This window comes from Mastigoproctus giganteus, chromosome 1 (genome assembly GCF_048544385.1).
Source record: "Mastigoproctus giganteus isolate SK-2022 chromosome 1, ASM4854438v1, whole genome shotgun sequence".
NCBI lineage: Eukaryota > Metazoa > Arthropoda > Arachnida > Uropygi > Thelyphonidae > Mastigoproctus > Mastigoproctus giganteus.
In genome coordinates, this window is record NC_143575.1 from 151,555,834 (window position 1) to 151,578,452 (window position 22,619).

General features: G+C 36.9%; 1 protein-coding gene across 6 annotated transcripts in view; it reads left to right on the forward strand.

The window, feature by feature from the left end:
• Nucleotides 1-22,619, forward strand: part of RhoGAP19D (Rho GTPase activating protein at 19D) — a 661,344-nt gene that overhangs the window by 128,001 nt on the left and 510,724 nt on the right. For 3 of the 6 annotated variants that reach the window (XM_090374624.1, XM_090374649.1, XM_090374631.1), the window contains exons 5-6: nt 612-758; nt 15,563-15,599. In XM_090374624.1, the coding sequence (XP_090230750.1) occupies nt 612-758; nt 15,563-15,599 (184 nt within the window). Of the gene's footprint in view, nt 1-611; nt 759-15,549; nt 15,600-22,619 lie in introns of all 6 variants that reach the window. The other 3 variants (XM_090374638.1, XM_090374639.1, XM_090374644.1) reach the window with 2 other exon arrangements.

Below are 22,619 nucleotides of genomic sequence, written 5' to 3' on the forward strand. Positions count from 1 at the left end.
TAGCACATGCTTCTTGATTAGACCGGGGTTCGAGCCCGTCACCACCAAATATGGAGGATGCGGAAAGGTCAGGGAATGACCACCGCATATTCCCGGAGCAATATGGCCTTAGTTGCTAATGCTCCTAAAAAAAAAAAACCAAAACACACACACACACTCTCTCTCTCTCTCTCTCTCTCTCTCTCTCTCTCTCTCTCTCTCTCTCTCTCTCTGTTTTGTGAACTGATTTCTCCTTTAGATAGCAAAATGTAAACTTTAAGTTTGCATTTGCTATGAATATACATGTCCTTGGATGCAGTGGTCCCCAGAACTACTGAGATCCATGGATCCTTTCAAAAATTAAGAAAAGTTTATGGATCCCTTCAAAAATCAAAAAAAGTTTACAAACTCCTATATATAACATTTTCATATAATAATATGGTCGGCCACCGTTTTGTGGACCCCTTGGATCTGGCCTATGGTCCCCCAGGGATTTGCGGACCCCAGTTTGGGAAACACTGTCCTAGAGTATTCATCATTGAATAACTTAGTTATTCAGCCATAACAATACTTAATAAGACAACTAAATTATTGTTATGCCTCTAAAAATTCTCTATGTTTTTTATTTTTAGGGTTCTACGACCCAGACACACAACAAAGTTGGGAAATGTAAGGATCGTTCCCGATCAAATTCTCGGACTATTACCTTGTACAAGGAAAAAGGAGATTTTGGCTTTACTCTTCGTCACTTTATTGTGTATCCTCCAGAAAGTCTGCTGGTAAATTGTATCTATTATCATTTTTATGTGCAAGATTAAATAACCCCTAAAATGATTCTGATTAAAAAAATATACTGAAGCTATGATATTTACGCTTTATTTTAAAAATGTCATTATATTAATAATACTTAATATCTATGGACAATAAAAGTTGTATTGAAATTGTTACAGATATTTTTAAAATAAAATATTTCCATAGTTTGATGAAATAATATATAATACAAGTGCACAGTTTTAAGCATATTTGTAGTCAGTAAATGGCATGGCTCACATTTAGGCAGACTATTAGAAGAATGAAATAGCGTAGTCCAGGCGTGGCAAACCTCTTTAAAGGTGCATGCCAAAATTGGCTAAATCTTTTAAAAAACTACCTGCGCATGTCCCTCGGAATTTTGCATGGTATATCATTATTTCTCATACATGTTTTACTTGATAAAAGCATAGCAAAAAAATAAGAATGAAATAAAAGATATTATTTCAAAGATGGGGGGGAATCCTGGTGCTCATTTTGAACACACCACTTTAATGCCTGCTTTGACAAGAAAGATTTTCTGGAATGACTGGCCCTGGTGCAGTCAGCTAGTAGGGTTTGTCTCTAAGGATTAGCAGTGTTTGATTCCATACCCTTATCTTCATGGTTCAAGGGACAGGATTCAAGCTGATAGAGATGCAGGCATGGTGCCTGGGTAATACGCATCCCTTTGGGATCCGTGGTAGGTGGGAAGCCAGCCAGGGCACTGAAACTAATTAAAATTCTCACAAATGCTGATAATGTAAATTCTTCTAGAGATCCAGCAGTGGTCCCTTCCTGAAGACTGACCTTTAGTCAGATGTTATTGCTGCAGAGAAGCCCAGAGCAAAAGTAGCATCAGGATACCTAGGTTCCTGATTATGCAGTCCAACACCGAGAACCTATTGGAAAGATGCCCCCATTTTTTTTATATAGAAGGATCTAGAGGGATTGGCAGGTTCTCCCAAATTAGTTAAGACATTTTGTACTTGAGTTTTCTTAATTGAAATAAAAAATAAGACACTCAGAGCAGCTTTTCCAAGCTCCTGCTATTGGAGGAATATCTATTGCTGTAACACTGCATAAAACACTTAATTCATCATGAGAAAATCTGGAAATCTGCACTGTACTAAAATCCCAGGGGGTAATGACAGCCAAAAGAATTTTTGTATCCTGGGATCGAAATCTGGTTCTAATGAGAATCATCCTGACTTTTTCAGTAGTTTGCACAGTAAGGCCATACATGCCACATCCAATCTGCTGTTTTTAAATGTCAAAAATATGGATATTTTCATATTGCTGCCTGTCATGGAATTCTTGTCTGTGCTCAGTGTGGCACTAAAGATCATGAGAACAAAGCCAAAGATGACTGCAAAACCAAAAATGTCAATTCTCAGGGAGGGCAATTGGCATACTCTCGAGCTTAAGCAGCAGAGCAAAGGAAATCCAGAGGTTACAAAGCATAGTTTAACATCTGTTCAAAGAGCAAGCAAAGTTGTGTAGTCAGTAGCTACCGAGAAATCCATGTACACTCAATATTGCCAGTCCTAGGTGACTGGCAATATTGAAAACTCAAAATTGTCTCAGAAAAGGCTCTCAGAATTCATTGGAATGCAGACTGAAATGCCTTTTTTGAAACCCTTTTGAGTGTACATAGGTTTCCTACCCCTATTTCAGCACCTCCTACTGCTCTCCACCCTTTCATAAACAAAAGCAAAGTGGGAAAGAAAATCCATCAAACCTACCACCTGCAAGCCCAGAGCAAATGGATGTGGAGGTAGCATCTGGTAAGTCAATTCTCATTTTTTTTTTTTTTTTTTTTTTTTTATTGAGTAAGATTTGGACACAGGCCAATGCTCATGCAAAGCACAACTAAGCCAGAGAAAACAAAAGCACTAGCTCCTTGAAAGTCTAATGATGGATCCATCATCATCATCAGCCATTTTCAATCAACTGCAGGATGAAGGCCTCTCCAGCAACTTTCCAGTCCTTCTGTTTTGTGGCCATTGCACAAAACAGAAGGAACTGGAAATATGCAAAGAACACTTGAATTTCATTTGTCCATCTCTGTTCTTATCTTCCACATTTTCTTTTAGCTCCTCTTGGGTACTATTCTGTTATTTTCTTAGTCCACCTGTCATATCTCCGAGATATGTGTTCTGCCCATGTCCATTTCACTTCTTTAGTTTTGATAAGAATGTCCTTTACTTGTGTTTGCTGCCTAATCCACGTGTTTCCCTTCTTATCCAACAGTCTGATTCCTAATATAATCCATTCCATTCTTCACTGTCTAGTTTTCAGCTTCTCTTCCATTCTTTTGGTCATGATGGGGAGTACATTGATGCATTATTTTATGTTTCAGACAAATTGGGATATTGCTCATCAGTCATCATCATCATCATCCATTTTCAATCCACTGCAGGATGAAGGCTTCTCCAGCAACTTTCCACTTCTTTCTGTTTTGTGCAATGGCCATCCATTTACTACCCATAAACTCATGAATTTCATCTATCCATCTCCATTGTTGTATCTCTGGTACCATTCTGTTATTTTCTTAGTCCATCTGTCATAGCTATCTGCCCAAGACCAACCATTAGTTTTGATAAGAATGTCCTTTAATTGAGTTTGCTGCCTAATCCATGTGTTTCTCTTCTTCTAAGAATCTGATTCCTAATATATATCGTTCCATTCTTCGCTGTGTAGTTCTTAGCTTCTCTTCCATTCTTTTGGTGAGTGCCCACGTTTCACTTCCATAAGTCATGGTGAGGAGTATACATTGGTTCATTATTTTCCGTTTCAGACAAATTGGGATATTGCTCCTCAGTATATGACTATATTTTCTGATGCTATCCATCCAAATTTATTCTTCTCTTGACTTCCAGCCATTTTTTAATTATTATTACAGCTAATGACTTGTCCCAGATAAGTATATATGACTCTACCTTTTCAATTACTGCTCCTTCAATCATATCCCTTTCTGTGGCATACTTGTTCATCATTACTTTTGTTTTAGCCATATTCATTTTTAGTCCAAAATCCTTACTAACTCTGCATAGCTGATTAAGATTTTCCTCTAATTCTTTGGGATCATGGCTTATGACCACAATGTCATCTGCAAATCGTAAATGATTTAGGTACTCTCCATTCACATTGACTCCTTTCTGCGGCCATGCTAATCTTCTGAAAGCTTCTTCAAGGGCAGCAGTAAACAACTTCGGAGATATTGTCTCCTTGTCGAACTTCTTTTTCAATTTTCAGTTTGCTACTGTCTTTGTCTAGTCTTATAAAGGAGGTAGCATTCTCATATTTTCTTCAAAATCATAATATATGGGGTATCTATGGCTTGTCTTTCCATTCTTCGTGCCTGAAACATTGCCTTATGCTGTATGGAGTCAAATGCCTTTTCATAATCCACAAATGCCAGGCATAATGGTGTTTTATATTCATTTGCTTTTTCCATTAGCTGTGATATTACATGAAGGTGATCCATAGTTGAGAAACATGTCCTAAAGCCAGCTTTCTCTTTTGGTTGATTCTCATCAAGTATTTTTTGTAATCTCTTAGTAATGACCCTTGTGAACAACTTGTAGATGTGGGATAACAAGCTAATCGGTCTATAATTTCCATTTTCTTATTTATCTCCTTTCTTATGCAGCAAAACTATGATTGCATTATTCCAATCCTTAGGCGTCACACCTTTTCTAATGCATTTTGTGAAGAGTCTTGCCAGTTTTGTGTCAAGTCTCTTTCTCCCAATTTTAACAACTCGACAGTGACTTCATCTTCCTCTGGGGCTTTCTTGTTCTTCATTTTATTCAACGCATGTTCTACCTCATCAGGAAGGATATCAGGTATGTTGTATGTGTTACTAATTTGCGATCCATTTTCCCCACTGCTGGCATCATTTCCTCGCTCCTTGTATAACTCTTTATAGTAGTTTTCTGCTAATTGAATTATGCTTTCTCTGCTGTTTATAAGTACGCCATTGCTATTCTTCAGTTTCAGTATCATTTGTCTTTCTGTGATGATGGATCCACCAAAATCAAATAATGGGAGATTGTATTCAATGGAATTGTTGCAGATTTTTCAGAATTTTGATGATGCCAATGCTCTCCTGTTTAGTTGTGAATCTGTTTGCTTCTGTGTTGAGGTGACTTATTTAAAGACAACGGAAAAACTCAACCCATCCCCAAGAATCATATCACCATCCATAAATTATAAATGGTCCTATGCATGGAGGAGTTGACATTTTCATGGGTAATTCACATCCTCATTCAACAAATTCTGTGTTGTTACTGTCTTGGAAGCAGTTTAGTTTGTATTGCAGTAGAGTTTCTCTTAACTATTTACCTGCCACCTAGGATTAAAATCTCCCAGAATTTGGGAGATTTTAATCCTAGGTGGTAGGATTCATGGAGGGCTGCAAAATAAGCAGCTACAATGTCTATGATATTGTAGCTGCTTATTGGCAGTGGCAAGTGATGCAAGAAAGCAAGTGTATGAGCTTATGCAGCATCAGTCAAAAAAAAAAAAAAAAAAACACACCATTCCCTCCAAATGCCTGTCCAGTTCCTCCTTAAATTTATTTAACCTATCAACTTCCACAATAACAGATGGAAGTTTGTTCCAGCAATTAACCACCTGCTGGCTAAAAGCAAATTTCTGCACATCTATTCTACATCTGTCTTTTCTTAATTTGAATTTATGCCCCCTTAGGTTCGTAATCTGAACAAGTGGAAGGATCCCACGATTAATTCCTTGAATGCTTCCCACTTAGAATTTACTGTTGGTAACATCGTCAGTTGATCCCACTGTACAGAATTTAAAAACTGTCTGAGACCACTGTACTCACCTTTATGGAAGCTAAAACCCTTCCCTTTACCCCTGATGGTAATCATATCTTTAAATAAATCCCACATCAGTGATTAGTGATCACACATGGTTACTTGATTAGTGATCACTTCCCAGTGATACCCATCTTAGTTAATGCACAGCTTTATCTTATTCGGGCACCAAGATTGAAGCTTGAACAAGCTGACTGGAATGCTTAATGTTTACAAACATCTAATGTGCACTTCACTGCCTTCACAATCAGCCAGATTTCAATCAGTGAGGATAGTAGTACACATCACCAGACATATAGTCCAGGCAGTGATGCATTCAATTCCACAAATGCCTCTATGATTTCCATCTTTCCCCGAGCCATGGTAGACCTCTAGGAGAATGAGCACAGTGCCAAATATAATGCCACCCTGCTACTGAAACTTTTATAGCATTTAAATGTGCTTGGTTTGTGCATACATCATGTTGAATGTTTTTGTCAGAATTCTTGGATTTGTTCTATATCATCTGTAAACCAGTTGATCAGTTTTGAAAGTTTATGTTCATGGGACAAAAATCAGAAAAACGAGGGGCAAATATTCTTTATACTCATTAGTCTTTTATTTTAATGAAGGTTCCTGTTGCACATTCATCAAAAATTGCTGATTTACTGGGAATATTTCTACAAAAACATCTTAACCTCCTTTTTTGCTGACTATCAAAAAAAAGGAGGGAAAAGAAAGGAATCAATTTTGCATCAAATATTCCTGAAGCATATAAAAACAAATTAGAGATGGGTCTTTCATTTTCAGAGGCAAGTGCGGTTGGACCAGACAGCTTCTACTATCAAATCATTAAACACTTTTCTCCCAGGAAATGAGGATTGTTTACTTTCCCCTATGATTGTTTTCTTCTCTTGTTCAATCATATATACCTTGAACGAAAATTTTAGCCTTTCCAAAGCGACAAAAGGATCTGCAGATCCAAAGAAATTATCGACCTTATAGCCTTGATTAGTTGTGTATATAAAGTGCTAGACTGTATAGTTAATGTTTGACACTGGTATTGTACTTGGAAGAAAATGAACTGCTTTCCAAAACAATGTAACATTTGTATTGGCAGGGCTACTTTGGATCACCACGTGAAATGACATTAGACTTGAAATGTACATCAGTCATGCCTTTTTTGATGTCTGTTCTTTGACATAGAGGAAACATATGATATATGAAAGATTTAGCATTTTAGGTGTTTATAATTTTGTTCTGAGGGGAAATAACTCCATTTTTATTATATTATACTTTTGATTTATGGGTGAGATCCTCCTTTTCTCACCCTTTTCATCAAGCAGAAGGATCTGTTTTAAGCATCACACTGTTGTCAGAATAAACTTCATCACAAACCAGGTTCCACTATTGTGGTTTTCATTATCTTTGTGATGTCTTCAGCATTTTCTGTCAATCATGCAACATGAGAGTAATTGAAAGGCAGCTGAAATGGGATGTAAAGTGTGGGCAGTAGTCATTTGATTCAGGCGTTCATCACAAAAGGCTGTACACAGTCAAAGCTCTATATAACAACCCCCCCACGGGAATTTGAAAATGGTCGTTATATCGGAAGTGTGTTATATCAATTGTTCATAAAATAGCATTAGATTAATGAGAAATTGGCCGGGGCCAACCACATAGGACAAGGGTGTGCAACCTTTTGGAACTTTTGGAAGTTGCGGGCCAATTTGAAAATTTGGTACACCTCACAGGCCATACAGTAGACAAATCTTATATACTGCTTTTAGGCTCAAATTTAGAAGCAACACCTAAGGAAAAATTTGTTGAGTAAAACCTGTTTGTTTGTTAAAACCAGTTGCAGTGTTGTTGTTGTTGTTTGTTACAATCAATTGCAGTGTTGTTCCATGCACATTTACTATAATGTGATTCTTTTAATTTTTTGACTTGAAAATATTGCTATTGAGAGCTGTTTCTGAATTTGACTCCATGTAATAACTTTGTTTTGTAAACCTAGGGTCGTTTAAATTTTAAACTTTAAAAGAACGAAACCAACTGCATTTATAAGCAAATTTTATTACAATATAGTAGCAACGAAATTTGGAAAATTAAATGCACTAGGCATAATCCTTATGGGTTTTGAAAATTAACTATATAATATCGGTGTAAATACACCATAGTTAACCCATAGATATGAGCTACGATTGTAGCGTTGAAGGCATCGTTTTAATTGTGTCTCATAATGTGGTTGCCTTCACAACAAGATAGCTACTATTGAATTACTTCAAATAAATAACGCTTCTCTAGTAGAGAAGACTACTGTTATTTATTTTCAGCGGTAACAGTAGTCTTCTCTACTAGAGAAGCGTTATTTATTTGAAGTAATTCAATAGTAGCTATCTTGTTGTGAAGGCAACCACATTATGAGACACAATTAAAACGATGCCTTCAACGCTACAATCGTAGCTCATATCTATGGGTTAACTATGGTGTATTTACACCGATATTATATAGTAGCAATGAAAGGAATGAAAGATTCAGTTAATGAGAAAACTGATTGTTTATTTTTTACTAATAATTCAATGTCAGGAACTATTTCTGTGTTAACTAATAGGAGGCAGTGCTCCAGATGACAATCAGTAATTTTTGTCCTCAATTTTGACTTGGTGTGCTGCATTCTAGAAAACATCTGTGTACACAAGTATGTGCTTTCGAAGAGGGAGAAGATTCTTGCATTCTTAAATTGACAAATTTTCCCTTTTCTACATATTTTTGGCAATATTCTAGGAGAGACACGACATCAAATTTGATTTTCAGGTCTGAGTCACATTGAAGATCAATGATTTCCATTTGGAGGTCCTCCTGGAGTCTCCATCACATTCACAAAGAAGGGGTTAGTTACCATGTTCAGGGTCCTTTCTTGAGTGTGAAAATCTTGGAATCTCTTTTGGAACTCGGTCTGGAGCTGAGATATTGCAGCCACATATTGAGGAGCATATTTTGCAGACTGCAATTTCAACATTCCTTGGAAATGATTAAATTCTGGTCTTGAAGTTGGCACTTAAAGGGTTGTAATTTCATCTGAAAAGCTTTGATGTGATTAAACAGGACATGTACCAGTTGATCTTTTGACTGGAGCTTCAAATTTAACTCATTCAAATGAGAAGAAATGTCTGTAAGGAAGGCAAAGTCAGCCAACCACTTCGGATCGTCGAACTCTGATACTGGCTTGCCTTTTGCTGTAATGAACTCTTGGATGGCATCTTTCAACTCAAAATTCCTTGCGAGCACTTTGAATGGCTTAACCATCGCATGTCGGAAAAGTAACAACATTGTCACGATCAACATCCCATTCCATCTGTAGAAAATTTTGAAACTTCGATGATCCAAACCCTTTGGTCAGATAAAATTCACAATGTCTATGATAACTTTCTTGACATTTTCCAAACCGAGAGATTTGGCACACAAATTTTCCTGGTGAATGATGCACTGGTAAATCTGCTAGTATCTATTTCTTGTTCTTTTTTTAAAAGTGCTACCAATCCCACTTTTGTTCTAACCATAGTTGGGGCTCCATCTGTGCCAATCCTGTGAGGTTTTTCAAACTAAGGTGATATCTAGCAAGGGTCGTTTTTGTAGCTTCCAGAATGTCTGTTCCCTTTGTGGTTCTTTTCAAGGGACATAAAGCCAACAGTTCTTCAAAGACTTTAAGTTTATCTTCGATCCCACAAATAAAAATAGCCAGCTGAGCTGTATCGGTGAAATCTGTGCTTTCATCCAATGCCAGTGAGTAAAATTTTCATGCAACAACTTTGTTTTCAATGTCTCCTCGACATTCGATGCCAGTTCTTCTGCTCTTCTAGTTAAAGTCATTCAAGACAAGCTTATTATTATTATTATTATTATTATTATTAATAGCCATATGGTGCAAGGAAGCCTGAGGCTTATGCTGCACCAGCCAAAAAAAATTTCTGAGTTACCCTGTGTGTGTGTGTATGTGTGTGTGTGTGTGTGTGTGTGTGTGTGTGTGAGAGAGAGAGAAGTAGAAGGAAATCACCAAGAAAGAGAAGAATGATGATATCCAGCTGAGGACCCTGGGTGTGCCAAGCCCATACTCACCAAATGTGAGCCCCTGGGGATAAATCTTTTTGAAGGCATCAGCTTAGTTTGGGCACACAACTTCAGCTTCTGCTACAAGGCACTCCTTCATAAATTCCCCATCAGAAAATGGTTTCAACCTTTTGGCAGTTTTTTGAGCAATGATATAACTAACTTTGACATAACTCTCAGCATCGTCTGATACTTTCTTAAAAACTGATTGTTGCGATTTTAATGATTTTTTGAGAAGGTTTAGTTTGTCTGTGCATACCTGACCCTGGAGACTGATGGACTTTGTTGCATATTTTGTGTCATAATGTCTTTTCAAAATTGTATTCCTTGACAGCGGATATTGATTCCTGACATATTAAACAAACAGGCTTTCCAGCAGTTTCCACGAAGTATAAATCAGTCCATTTTTCATTGAAATTGCAAACTTTACTGTAAACACGTTTTTTGCTGGTGCCCACCATTTTGCCTGACCACCAAATTCAGAGGATGCGAAAAGGTCAGGGAATGACCACGCATATCCCCGGAGAAATATGGCCTTAGTTGCTAATGCTCCTAAAAACCAAATAACAAACAACAAACAAACCTGCCATTTTGAAAATACTAGGGCCTTTTGGGCACCTCCGTAGCCAGGTGGGAAGGAGCAGCAGCAGCAGCAGCAGTGCATAGCACACGCTTCTTGATTAGACCGGGGTTCGAGCCCGTCACCACCAAATACGGAGGATGCGGAAAGGTCAGGATGCGGAAAGGTCACCGCATATTCCTGGAGCAATATGGCCTTAGTTGCTAATGCTCCTAAAAACCAAATAACAAACAAACTAGGGCCTTTTATTACCGTTGTTGCGTTTTATATAACAAAGGTAATAAACTTCACTAAATGATTAAGTTCACTTAGCTTTATTTTTACAACACTCAAACAACGTAATAAAACTAAAGAATTATTAATATTAATCGTTAATAATCGAAAGTTCGTAAAGAGTGTCGTGAGATTGCACCTGACTGAATGACTAAAATCTGTGCAAGCACAAGTGTGTGTATATATATATATGTATATATATATATATATATATATATACACACCTTGACAGTTTCTAGAAAGGTCCAGAGACTCGAGAATACTTTTCTGGTAAACACTAGGACTAGAAATAGAAAATACCAAAAATGTAGCAGTGCCACCTGTGCACGTTCGTTGAGAAGCTGAGCTTTCCTGCTTTAATGATAGGCAGTGCAGGAGTTGCTACACTATTTTATATATATATATATATATATATTTTTTTTTTTACATATATTTTGCACTATTATTTATATTTTTTAAATTCCCAAAAATTTTTTAAATTTTCATTGAAATTTCCAAAAAAATATTTTTTTGGAAATTTCAATGTGTTCGCAGGCCACAGTAAGGGTCCGGCGGGCCACAAGTGGCCCATGGGACATGGTTTGTCACCCCTAACATAGCATGTTAAAAAGAGGATCGCTATAAAGAGCTTTGACTGTATTTCCTTTTCCATTGAAGCGGAACTTGCATCCTACTCCAGAATCAAATTAGATGGGAAATTCATCCCAGTTAGATCAGAATTTAAATTCCTGTGGGGTCATTTTGACCCCCCAAGGAATTTAAATAATGAAATAATGAATGAATAATAAATAAGTTTCAATAGCAAAAGTTTAATTTACGGTACTCACCTTGGACGATCTGCAGTTGTTATTTGGGTGAATGAATGAATGACTAAATTTTTGAGTTTGGGTAATTTAATGTTAAGTAGAGTAATTGGAAGTTTACGGGATGAGAATAAATTAATTAAAAACGGAATTAAAATATGCACAAGGAAGCAGAAGTGAACAACTCCGTCCCTAGTTGTCATGGAGAATTAATTAATTAAGAACTCTAAAATATGTGAAATAGGTGTCTAATTAATTAATTAGAGTTCTTAATTAATTCTCCATGACAACCAGGGACAGTGTTATGCACTTCTGCTTCCTTGCGCATATTTTAATTCCATTTTTAATTAATTTATTCTCATCCCGTAAACTTGCCAATTAATCTACTTAACTTTAAATTACCCAAACCCAAAAATTTAGTTATTCATTCACCCAAATAACAACTGCAGATCGTCCAAGATGAGTACTGTAAATTAAGCTTTTGCTATCGAAACTTTAGTCCAATCACATGGTATTTTAAGACATTCTATAATTTATCTAATGACTAATTTAAATAAATAATGAATAAAAAATTTAAATTCAAGTTAACCTTTCTTGAGCAGATTTGTTAATTATGGACAGAATATATACGATGTTAATATACAGTACTCCATTCTCTATCTGCTTTTGATTGGTGTGGACCACTGCACCCCACTCCATTTGTACTGTCCATTTATCCATACCAAACTGGACTATAGTGCTCAAGTATATTTATTGTTGTAATTTAGTATTTATATTGCATTACAATGCAATTAAACTGAAATCCCCAGAGATAACTCTGCATTGTAAGTAGTCTTTAAGCCATTCTGGGAAAATCTTTGATGATCATCCTAGGGTTAACCAACCTTTTAACGTAATATTAGTGTGGTGACAGACCATATTGCCTCCTCATCTACACAACCTTGCCTCCACGGAGTATACGTTTGCTAGTTTATGACTTTCCCCCATTCAGAAATATGCTGCTGATAATCTGTCAGAAACTGATAGACTTACAGATACTGCCTGTCAAACTCAATTCTCTGACTTTGTCTATTTACACTGATGGTTCTAAACCCCATATTGTCTGTAGTATGTGCCACAATTTTTTCAAGATACATCATACCAAGTCAGATCCTCCCCCGAGTGCAGCATTTACATTGTGGCGATCCATGCAATAGAACTTTCAATGTCATATTCAAACAGTGAAATATTCTAAGTGTGTGTTATATAGCATGATATAGTATTCATCCAGTTCTGTACTAGGTCCATAAAGTGTTTCTTCCTGTTTACAATTGGGATTAGATGTTTGATTTTTTCGATGACTCGTCATATTGGAGTCAAAGGAAATGAGCTGGCAAATGAGGCATTATATCAGCTTGGACCCTAGTAAATGAATTTTTGGTCCCATATGCAGGCCTATGGTTTGTCATACATGCCTTGTACAGTGGCAAAGATTATGGCACATGCAGAACACAAAATAAACTAATACAAAATTAAATGTAATTGTCAGTGTCCTGCAGTGTATGCAAGATCTAGAAAGAAGTAATTATTTTTGATAGACTCTGTATTGGGCATACTCACCTGATACACTTCAAAAGAAGTTTATCAGGTGAGTATGCCCAATACACTGAAAACATTGAGGGCTTTTCAGTTTCATTTCATTTAAATGAGCTTGTGGTTCTGTGACCACCCAAGCTCTCGTCCATCAGCAACAGATTCTCATCTGCTTACTGTTTCTCAACATCTTGTTGGTTTATGAAACACAAAACAATAAACAGAGACCCACTGTGATGGCCCACCCCAGCCAAGAGTCCATTTAGCCTCTTGGGTGGGGTGGGGTGGGCCATTACACCTCCACCATGAGGTAAGCCACTAATATCTTATCAGAGAGATGTTCTTTTCTGAAACACGCATTTAATATAGATACAAAATTCTGAGGAAAACTCTCGACTCTCAAAGAGAGCTCTCGGAACATCTTCAGAGAGAGGGAGCATTCTTTGCTCCAGCGTAGCTCTTAAGTACAAATAAATTGGACAAGTCAACATGATGTGAAGGCTGGTTTCTGGCTTTCCACAATAGCAGAGTTCAGAGTCAGCTATTGTTGAGAGCCAGAGACCACAGTAACAGAGTTTAGAATCAGCCAGGCCCAAGTGGCAAAGCCTGGACATCATGCCCTGTCCAGTCAGGACACAACAAGCAGACAGCTCAAACTGGAACAATGGCCGAAGCCCCCAGCTCATAGAGTTACTTTCCTTCCTTCCATTCACACTATGAGCTGGAGGCTCATAGTGTTAATGGAAGGAAGGAAAGTAAAAGTGTCTTTAATCAGTTGCAGATTAAGGATAGTTGGGGCCCCCAGGCAAATTATATTTGGGGAGTGGCCCCCCCCCAAATAATAATAAAAAAAATAAAAGTTAGGTGGCAAATAAATGAAATTTTTTTTTGACTTTTGATTGAATTTTTGAACCTCTGGATTTTTCTGCCTGTTAAAGGGTTAAAGGATGATAAATAATAAAACTTTTTAGTTTAATGAATAATTTTTTTATGTCGTTTTTACAGATTTACTTTGTGAATTTTAGAATTCGCGAATTTATTGATTATGTCTTCAAAGTTTATTTTTTCGGCAAACTCGTGTTCAATGGAAATTAGGGATAAGGCATTTAATCAATCTTGACTCATTATAGCCATTGGTATTGCGGCATTATTTAAAGCGTAGATAGTCCGTGCTGTTCAAAATACATATTAAAACGTAATAATTGTTTTGAAAAAATTTTCGCTTAAAATAATCAAGATTTTTATGATTTTTACTGAAAACATTAATCTATTTTAGAACACTATAGGAAAATGTCTTGGCTTGGGGGCCCCAAAAGCCTGGGGCCCCTGGACATGTGCCTCATTGCCTTAATGGGTAATCCTACCCTGTTTTTCATTGTCAGAATTAGTCCATTTGTTCTGCCATATGGTTTCTAATTTATCACTGATTCTCCTCTGCTTAGATGATAAATCCTGAACCTCATTTTTGGCATTCCTTTGAGTATTGCCAATGTGTTTTTACTATTAAACATTTATTAATTGGCTTTCCACATTTTACTAATGACTACCATGTGTCTTTTACCACAGTATTGGCTGTTACAGTAATAACTTCATCATAGAGGGATCTGCCACTGTTAATTCTAATTTTTTTTTTTTTTTTTTTTTTTTTTGGCCTCTGTTACGATGAATGTTGGTAGCTGGCTTGGAAATACATTGTGTTAATACATTTCTGCCAAATTATTTTTTATTATAAAAAAGAAACACTGTGAAATGGCTAAATGCTATAATTAAGGTAAATTCTTTGGAACTTGTAATATCACTTCCTGAATACTAAGACACCCCAATATTCAAATAAAATAAAGCTGTAAAATAAAATATCAAAGAGATTGATGAAAATCCTGAGAAGTGCAAGTGCATAATTCCCTGCCCAAGAAGGAACACCCCCCGAGGCACTGAATTTAATATAATTGTAACATTTATTTGTTTCGTGGTAAATAGTGTTTCTCTTTTATGATAGGTTTGTACATGTAAATATGTTTGTTTAATTAATTAATTTTTATGATATATGAACAGTTTATTCATATATATACTAAATGTGTATTACAGCTACATCAGAACATTTTTCAGTTCAGTTTAATATGCCTAAGTTTACTTTGGATTATGTATGAACTTTTTTTTTTTTTTTTTTTAATTGTGGGCTGTGGCCTTCACCATGATGGGTGTTATGTAATTAGTTCCTGTAAACTTTTTCCATTTTTTTTTTTTTTTTTTTAAGTTGTTTATGAGTGTTTAATAAAGATCACTCATCAATTTTTTTCATTCATTGTAGACCCCTTCTAGATGTTTCTGTATTGGAGTAAAGGGTTGTTGGTTTTTTGTTTGATTTTACTGGGCATCACCACCTTAGGCCACACTGTACCAGTTATGTCTGGTGACAAATACAACAAATTATGTATTTATATTCAGATAATCTATATTATCTTTGCTCAGCAGTTTCATTTTGGGAAATATTTGTCATAATATCTCTTAACCATATAAAATTTGAAGGGAAAATAAAGAAGCCACTTTATTCTCCCAAATTTATTTATTTGGAAATTTCTGTTAATTGCTAGAAATTGAGGAATTTTTAAATCAATTATAGCATTCCTTAATAGGCAACTCAAACAGCCAGTCATGCAAGAAATACTGAAGGTAAGTAAATGAAAGAGTTTTCTTTATGTTTATGGTATTATTACCCACTTCTTAAAACTGGAAATGAAACTTACTTTTTTATTTTTATTAATTCTTAAAACTGTTAATGCTTAAAAAATAAAATCTTGTGTGAAAAGTGGTCTGGCTATTCTAGTGAAATCTAAAGTTAAGAAAACTATTTGAGTTTATTGGTTATTTTTAATAATCTTGAATACTTGAATATTTGACTTTCATCTGAAATTTGTTATCTAGTTTGAGGAAAGAAGAGAAATTAGAAAGAATTAATGAAATGTGTAATATTCAAACATTGAAATGTTTCTATGCTAGTGAAATTTATAATTTAAATCTTGACTGAAGACCTGTAGTAACAATTCTCCTCCACCTCCTCCTTAAAAACTTTGTGAGAAATGAACACTTGGACCATTTGGTATTTTTGAGAGCATCATTTACAAATACAGATATGAGATTATTATGAGATTGTAAGTCATTTCATTAACTTTCCCTGAATAGATATACTTGATTGGATTAAAGGTGTCTTTCCACTGTGCAAAAATTATGTAATCATGTTAATTATATCACTTTTTGGCACTTTTAATTGAATTATGTGTCAATTGTAGTTGAATTAAGGGATTAAGCCTAGATAGGTGCTGTATTAACCTGGAAGAGAATTAAGAAAAATCTGTTGATAGATCTGTAGAAACCAAGAAATTATTCATGAAGCTTAAAAATTCCAAGCATTTTTTCATAATTCATAAAAATTTAAATAATTACTGAAATACTAGTGTACCCCCAAAATTGTTTCTGAGAAGTAAAGATTAATATCAAAGTAATTACAATATCAAGCTCCCTTTGCTAGTAGCTAAGGTGTCAGTGGGATGGAAGGTGCCTCCGCAGCCAGGTGGGTAGGAGCAGCAGCAGCAGCAGTGCGTAGCACATGCTTCTTGATTAGACCTGGATTCAAGCCCATGAACACCAAATATGGAGGATGCGGAAAGGTCAGGGAATGACCACCGCATATCCCTGGAGCAATATGGCCTTAGTTGCTAATGCTCCTAAAAACCAAATAACAACAACAGTGGGATGGACTCACAGGTAATAAAATATATTTAAAAAATGATTAGAAATGCAATTTGATAAATTGTTTACATGTTTGACTATATCATCCTCTTTTAATACATGTATAACTATATTATTACATGTATGGTTATATCATTCCACCTGGGAGGATCGCCATCCTCCCGGGTGGAAAAGACTTGAGTTGACGACGTGGGGAATTTTTATGCGCCTTTTTTCGCAACACGACTGAGTTAGTCTATCTCAGACAAGGATAGCACAGTTTTTACTTCCTGGAAATTTGAGTTTTTCATCTAACAAAACTGAAAATCGACCATAGAACATACACGATTTATGTTCAAAACAGATAATCGACCACACAATTGCAATTATTCTAGTGTACCTTTGGCGAATATATCACCAAAACTCTTAACGAAACTGTTAAAAAATAAAGGAAATTTTGAAAAGGGGTTGGAAAATCTTACTCCCCCCTCTCCCCAAATTTTACTGCTAAATTAAACCTATTACAAAAGAAATCATGTCAAAGGCATGTTTAGTCTTTGAGTTATTTAAGTACCTGTAGCGAATATTTTTTGCTAAAACTGTAACAAAACTGTTGCCCAACAGTTCTGTTACTAGCTGTTAAGAAATTTTTAATTAAAAAAAAAAAAAAAAACCAACAGCTTGCTAGATAATATAGCATATTCATTTTGTAGACGGCCTCAGAATCCTTTCAAATATGCCCCAATATTTCATGCCCTTGGATGTGGTTTGATGTGGGAACTTAGGGCTGTAGTTATTCATTACACAGATTATTGATATCCTAGAATAGCCTTCAAATAGGCATGCCATTCTTTTTCTAAATATTTGGAGAAAGGGTTGTCAACAGGAAGTAGTGGGAAAGAATATTACAAGAAGATAGCCAATGGTAACCAAGGTAACCACAAGGAGTAACCACACAGCAACCAAATTATTATTATTATCTATTTTTTTGTGCCAAAAATCCTTGAATTATGTAATCATTCTAAAGGTACCTATATGTACCGTTAGAATGGTTCATCCCAGGGGCTCACATCTGGTGAGTATGGGCTTGGCACACCCAGGGTCCTCAGCTGGATATCATCATTCTTCTCTTTCTTGGTGATATCCTTCGGCTTCTCTCTGTCTCTCTCGGGGTAATTCACAATTTTTTTTTGAATGGTGCAGCATAAGCCGCAGGCTTCCTTGCACCATACGGTTAATAATAATAATAATAATAATAATAATACAAGTAATAATAATAATAATGATAATAGTGAGGAAATACCAGTTGACCAAAGAAAGTGTACCATACTACAAGTACGATCCACTGGCAGTATTAGAGACCCCAACCCACAAACTGTACTGGGACTGTGCCATAATAATGGATAGGACAATCCTGCACAACCAATTGGACATAACCCTTGTGGACAAGAAGGAAAAGACTACCTATCTAATTGACGTAGTGGTACCCAACACTGGCAACTTGCAGAAAACCCATGAGGAAAAAAATTAGGTAGTACACGAACCTGAGACATGAGGTCAAGGAGATGTGGCATATGCAAGAAGTAACGACCATCCTGATTATATGGTGGTCAACATAGTGTTGACCACTGGTATGGTGCCAAAGACCCTACACAGCAGCCTAGCAGCAATAGGTCTCCCAGAGAACACTTACAAGGAACTCCAGAAAGTAGGAATCCTGAATACCTGTAGGATAGTCAGATAGTTCCTCGACCAATAGTAACACTAGACATAACAACAACCACCGTGTGTACTTGGTAGCAATACCAGTCACAAGGTGGAACCTCCAGTCAGGGAGAAATAATATAAGAGCAATAATAATAATAATTAATTGGAAAAGTGAAGATCATCCTCAAGAGAGATAGCATTCCACAGCAAACATGAGACAAAAAAATCAGAGAATAGGAGAGTACTTAGACACATTGAAGCAGAACCTCCTTGCATTCAGCAAGAGACTACTCGATAGAAAGAGAGCTTCCAGAGGAAAATAAACAACCGAATCTTTGATGAGGACCAAAGAGGATTCACAGGAATCTCGGAGCAGATGGGAAAGAAGGGAACGGACCACCTGAGAAAAAGACGATTGAGGAGTTCTGGAGAAACATATGGAGCAGGGAAGTAAGACATAACAGCTGAGCCACCTGGATAGAACTAGAACACAAGAAAACCAAGGACGTACAAGAAATGCGAGAGTGGGAGATTTGGGAAGAAGAAGTAGTAAAACACGATCAAGAACTCTCACAACTAGTGAACTCCAGAAATAGGTAATGTCCACAACTACTGGTACAAGAAGCTCACTTGCACACACTTGCACTCACTACGCCGCAACGTATACACAGCCTACATAGATTACCGCAAGGCCTTCTACTCTGTCCTCATAGCTGGCTAATAGAGGCGCTGAACATCTACAAAGTCAATCCGATAGTGATAAACTTCCTAAGAGAAATGATGGCGAAATGGAGTACCACCATTAAGGTCGAAAACATCACAACCAGGCTAATCCCCATCAGGAGAGGAATCTTTGAGGGAGATGCCCTGAGCCCATTGTGCTTCTGCCTAGCACTTAACCCGTTATCCACCATGCTCAACAATAGTAAATACAGGTATAACCTCAAAGAAGGAAGAGCACCTGTACACCCTCACCCACCTGATGTATTTGGATGACATCAAGCTCTACGTGGGAAATGAAAAGCACCTCCAGCAACTACTGCAGATCACCGAAGAATTCAGCAATGATATTAAGATGGAATTTGGTCTAGACAAATGCAAGACCCACGGATTGCACCAGGGAAAATTAGTCAACCGAAACTACCAGCTGGAGACTGGTAAAGAGATCGAAGCCATGTCAGAGGGAGAGGCCTACAAATACTTGGTGATGATGCAGGCTTAGCAGTTACAGCACAAGGAAATTAAGGCCTGCCTGACTGAAAAATACCATCAGGGACTCAGAAATCTGCTGAAAGCAAAGCTGAACGGAGGGAACACTGTTAAAGCCATAAACACCTATGCAGTCCCAGTGCTAACATACTCCTTCGGGGTCATAGATTGGACTAACACTGAACTGGAGGATGACAATGATGACCAAGACTGCCAACCCACCCGAAATGTGCCGTGGAGAGAGAGAGAGAGAGACTGAAAATTTCCCAGGAAGAAGGAGCCTAATAGACCTCATTGAGCAACAGAAGACAGCGAAATTAACCTGAAGGATTACTTTCAGAAACACATAGCAACACTCTACCAGGCCATAAGGAAGGTAGACAAGCGGTATACCCCACTCAATCTAAGTGAGGAGTCCCACCCAAAGCAGGAGGTTCAAACGAATCTAGAAAGATGGGCAGAGAAGACACTCTATGGCAGACACTACAATGATCTCCATCAAAATCACATAGATAAAATTGCTTCCAGTGCATGGCTCACAAGTGGGACGCTCTTCCCCGAGATTGAAGGATTTATGCTTGCCATCCAAGACCAGGTAATCAACACCAGGAACTATAGAAAATACATCGCCAAGGAGCCCGGAGTGTTCGATGACACATGTCGACAATGCCACCTGGGTCTCCGAAACGATCCAACACATCACACGGGATGCAAGGTGATCACCCAGACTGAGTGCACTCATAGACATGACCAGGTAACTAGGATAATACATCAGAAGCTAGCAAGGAAATACTATTTGATCAAAGTAAGTATACAGTACTACAAGTACGAACCCCAGGCAGTAGTAGAGACCCCAACCCACAAGCTGTACTGGGACTGCGCTATAATAATGGATAGGACAATCCCGCACAACAGACCAGACATAACCCTTGTGGACAAGAAGGAAAAGGCTACCTATCTGATTGACATAGTGGTACCCAACGCTAGCAACCTGCAGAAAAAGTCAGGAAGTACACGAACCTAAGACAGGAGATCAAAGAGATGTGGCATATGAAACAAGTAATGACCATCCCAATCATTGTGTGAACTACAGGTATTGTGCCAAAGACCCTACATAACAGCCTAGCAGCAATAGGTCTCCCAGCGAACACCTGCAGGGAACTCCAGAAAGTCGCAATCCTGAACACCTGTAGGATAGTCAGAGAGTTCCTCGACCAACAGTGACACCAGACCTAACAACAACCACCCCGTGTACTTAGTAGCAATACCTGTCACGAGGTGGAACCCCCAATCAGGGAGAAATAATATAACAGCAATAATAATAATAATGTTCCTTTTCTAGTGCATTTTTGATCATTCAGCAAGTGCAATTGTTGGAAATGCATGTAGCTAGAGTGTCAAGGTCATGCACTGGTTTATTGAAGATAGTAGTAGTAGATGAACACACACACACACACACACACACACACTTTAAATACAATTCACCCTAGTCTAACTTGATGTTAAAATTGCACTAAGTATTATCATTCAGATTTTACAGTTTTTAAATTTAAAATTTGCCTAATCAACTTTTATCTCCCACTCTCTCTTTCTGACATGCACACACACACACATGCTACACAATAGTTGCAGAGCATTAGAAGATGCAATACAAATTGTCTTCTTCAGTGGCCATTTCACAACTAATTGTGTGTAGAGAAGAATGAAAATCATATACATCCATTCTCTTATTATTTTTTTCCCTTCATATAATATCTGGTACACTAATGAAAAAGAACACTAATGATATTTTTAGACTTAACTGAGGGCTGGGAAAACTTTTCCTACAGGGAAAAGAGTGGTTGATTGGCAAAATTTAAATTAAGAAATTTTAAAATCTAAATCTAAAATTGTTAAATCATAAGGATCTGTCAACTCTCAGGTTTGACATAGAATTCATCTTTTTGACTTGATTTTTTTCAATAACATAATTTTTCCTTCTGTCTTTTTCTTTTTGCAAAAAAAACAAAAAAAAAACAAGGTTTATTCTGCATTCTTTAAATTTCAAATGCAATGCGTACAGGCATATGGCTCATGGATGATACTTTCTTTCAGTTTAGAGAGGAATGAAGAGTAATAAAATAACAAAGTTTATTAAAGATTTATTTTTAAAGAATATATATAGGATGACAACTCTTCTGGCTTGCATGCTTGATAATCTAGAAACACCTCCCTGTCCTGTTAATAAATTAATAAAGGCTGCTTTCCTTATCAATCATAATTATAAAAGACCAATGAGAGATGAGTAGAGGCAATATGTTGCAAATATTAAAAGTGATGGATGATGAACTGATCAGTAGTACATCAGTTAATTGATGTACTACTAATCAGTACCATAATATTCTTAGTAACGTTACTGTAAGTGTGTTATACACACAGTGGAAATGCATTGGTGCAGTCCTACCAACATGCTGTTGAGGTGATTTGTGGGCTGGTATGATCCAGTGACGTGTTATAACTTCATATATTTAATACATCCAAACACATCTCCTTCAGTCAATTCACATCCTCCATTTTGAGGGCAAATGGGAAATAACTGAAAAAAAAAAAAAAAAAAAAAAAATTCTTTATTTTGGTCCCTGAAAACACCATTCAGCACCTTCATCTGAAGATGGGAAATAATCACTGAGGTGCCAAGTTTGGACTATAGGATAGATGGTTTAACTCCTGAAATCTACATCTCTCAGAGCAGCAATTCTTTATGAAATGTGTATAGGAGCATTGTCATGACAAAGCGAGACACCTTATGTCAGTTTTCCTCTTTTCAGTTCATTTATGCCCTCTCCCCCCTCCAAATATTTGAGAAGAATTCTTTACAGAGAGGCAGAGGGTGAATCCTGGGCAGTGATGACCCATGGTATCGTTGCATGGACTTCTGTTATGTTTCTGAATACTAATAATTATTTCATATTTCATTATACCAGTAAAGGAATACTTGTGGATCGGTCTCATGCATGTGTAAATTTTCTTCACAGATTTTACCCCTACACTGTTTCTGAAGAAGTGTGT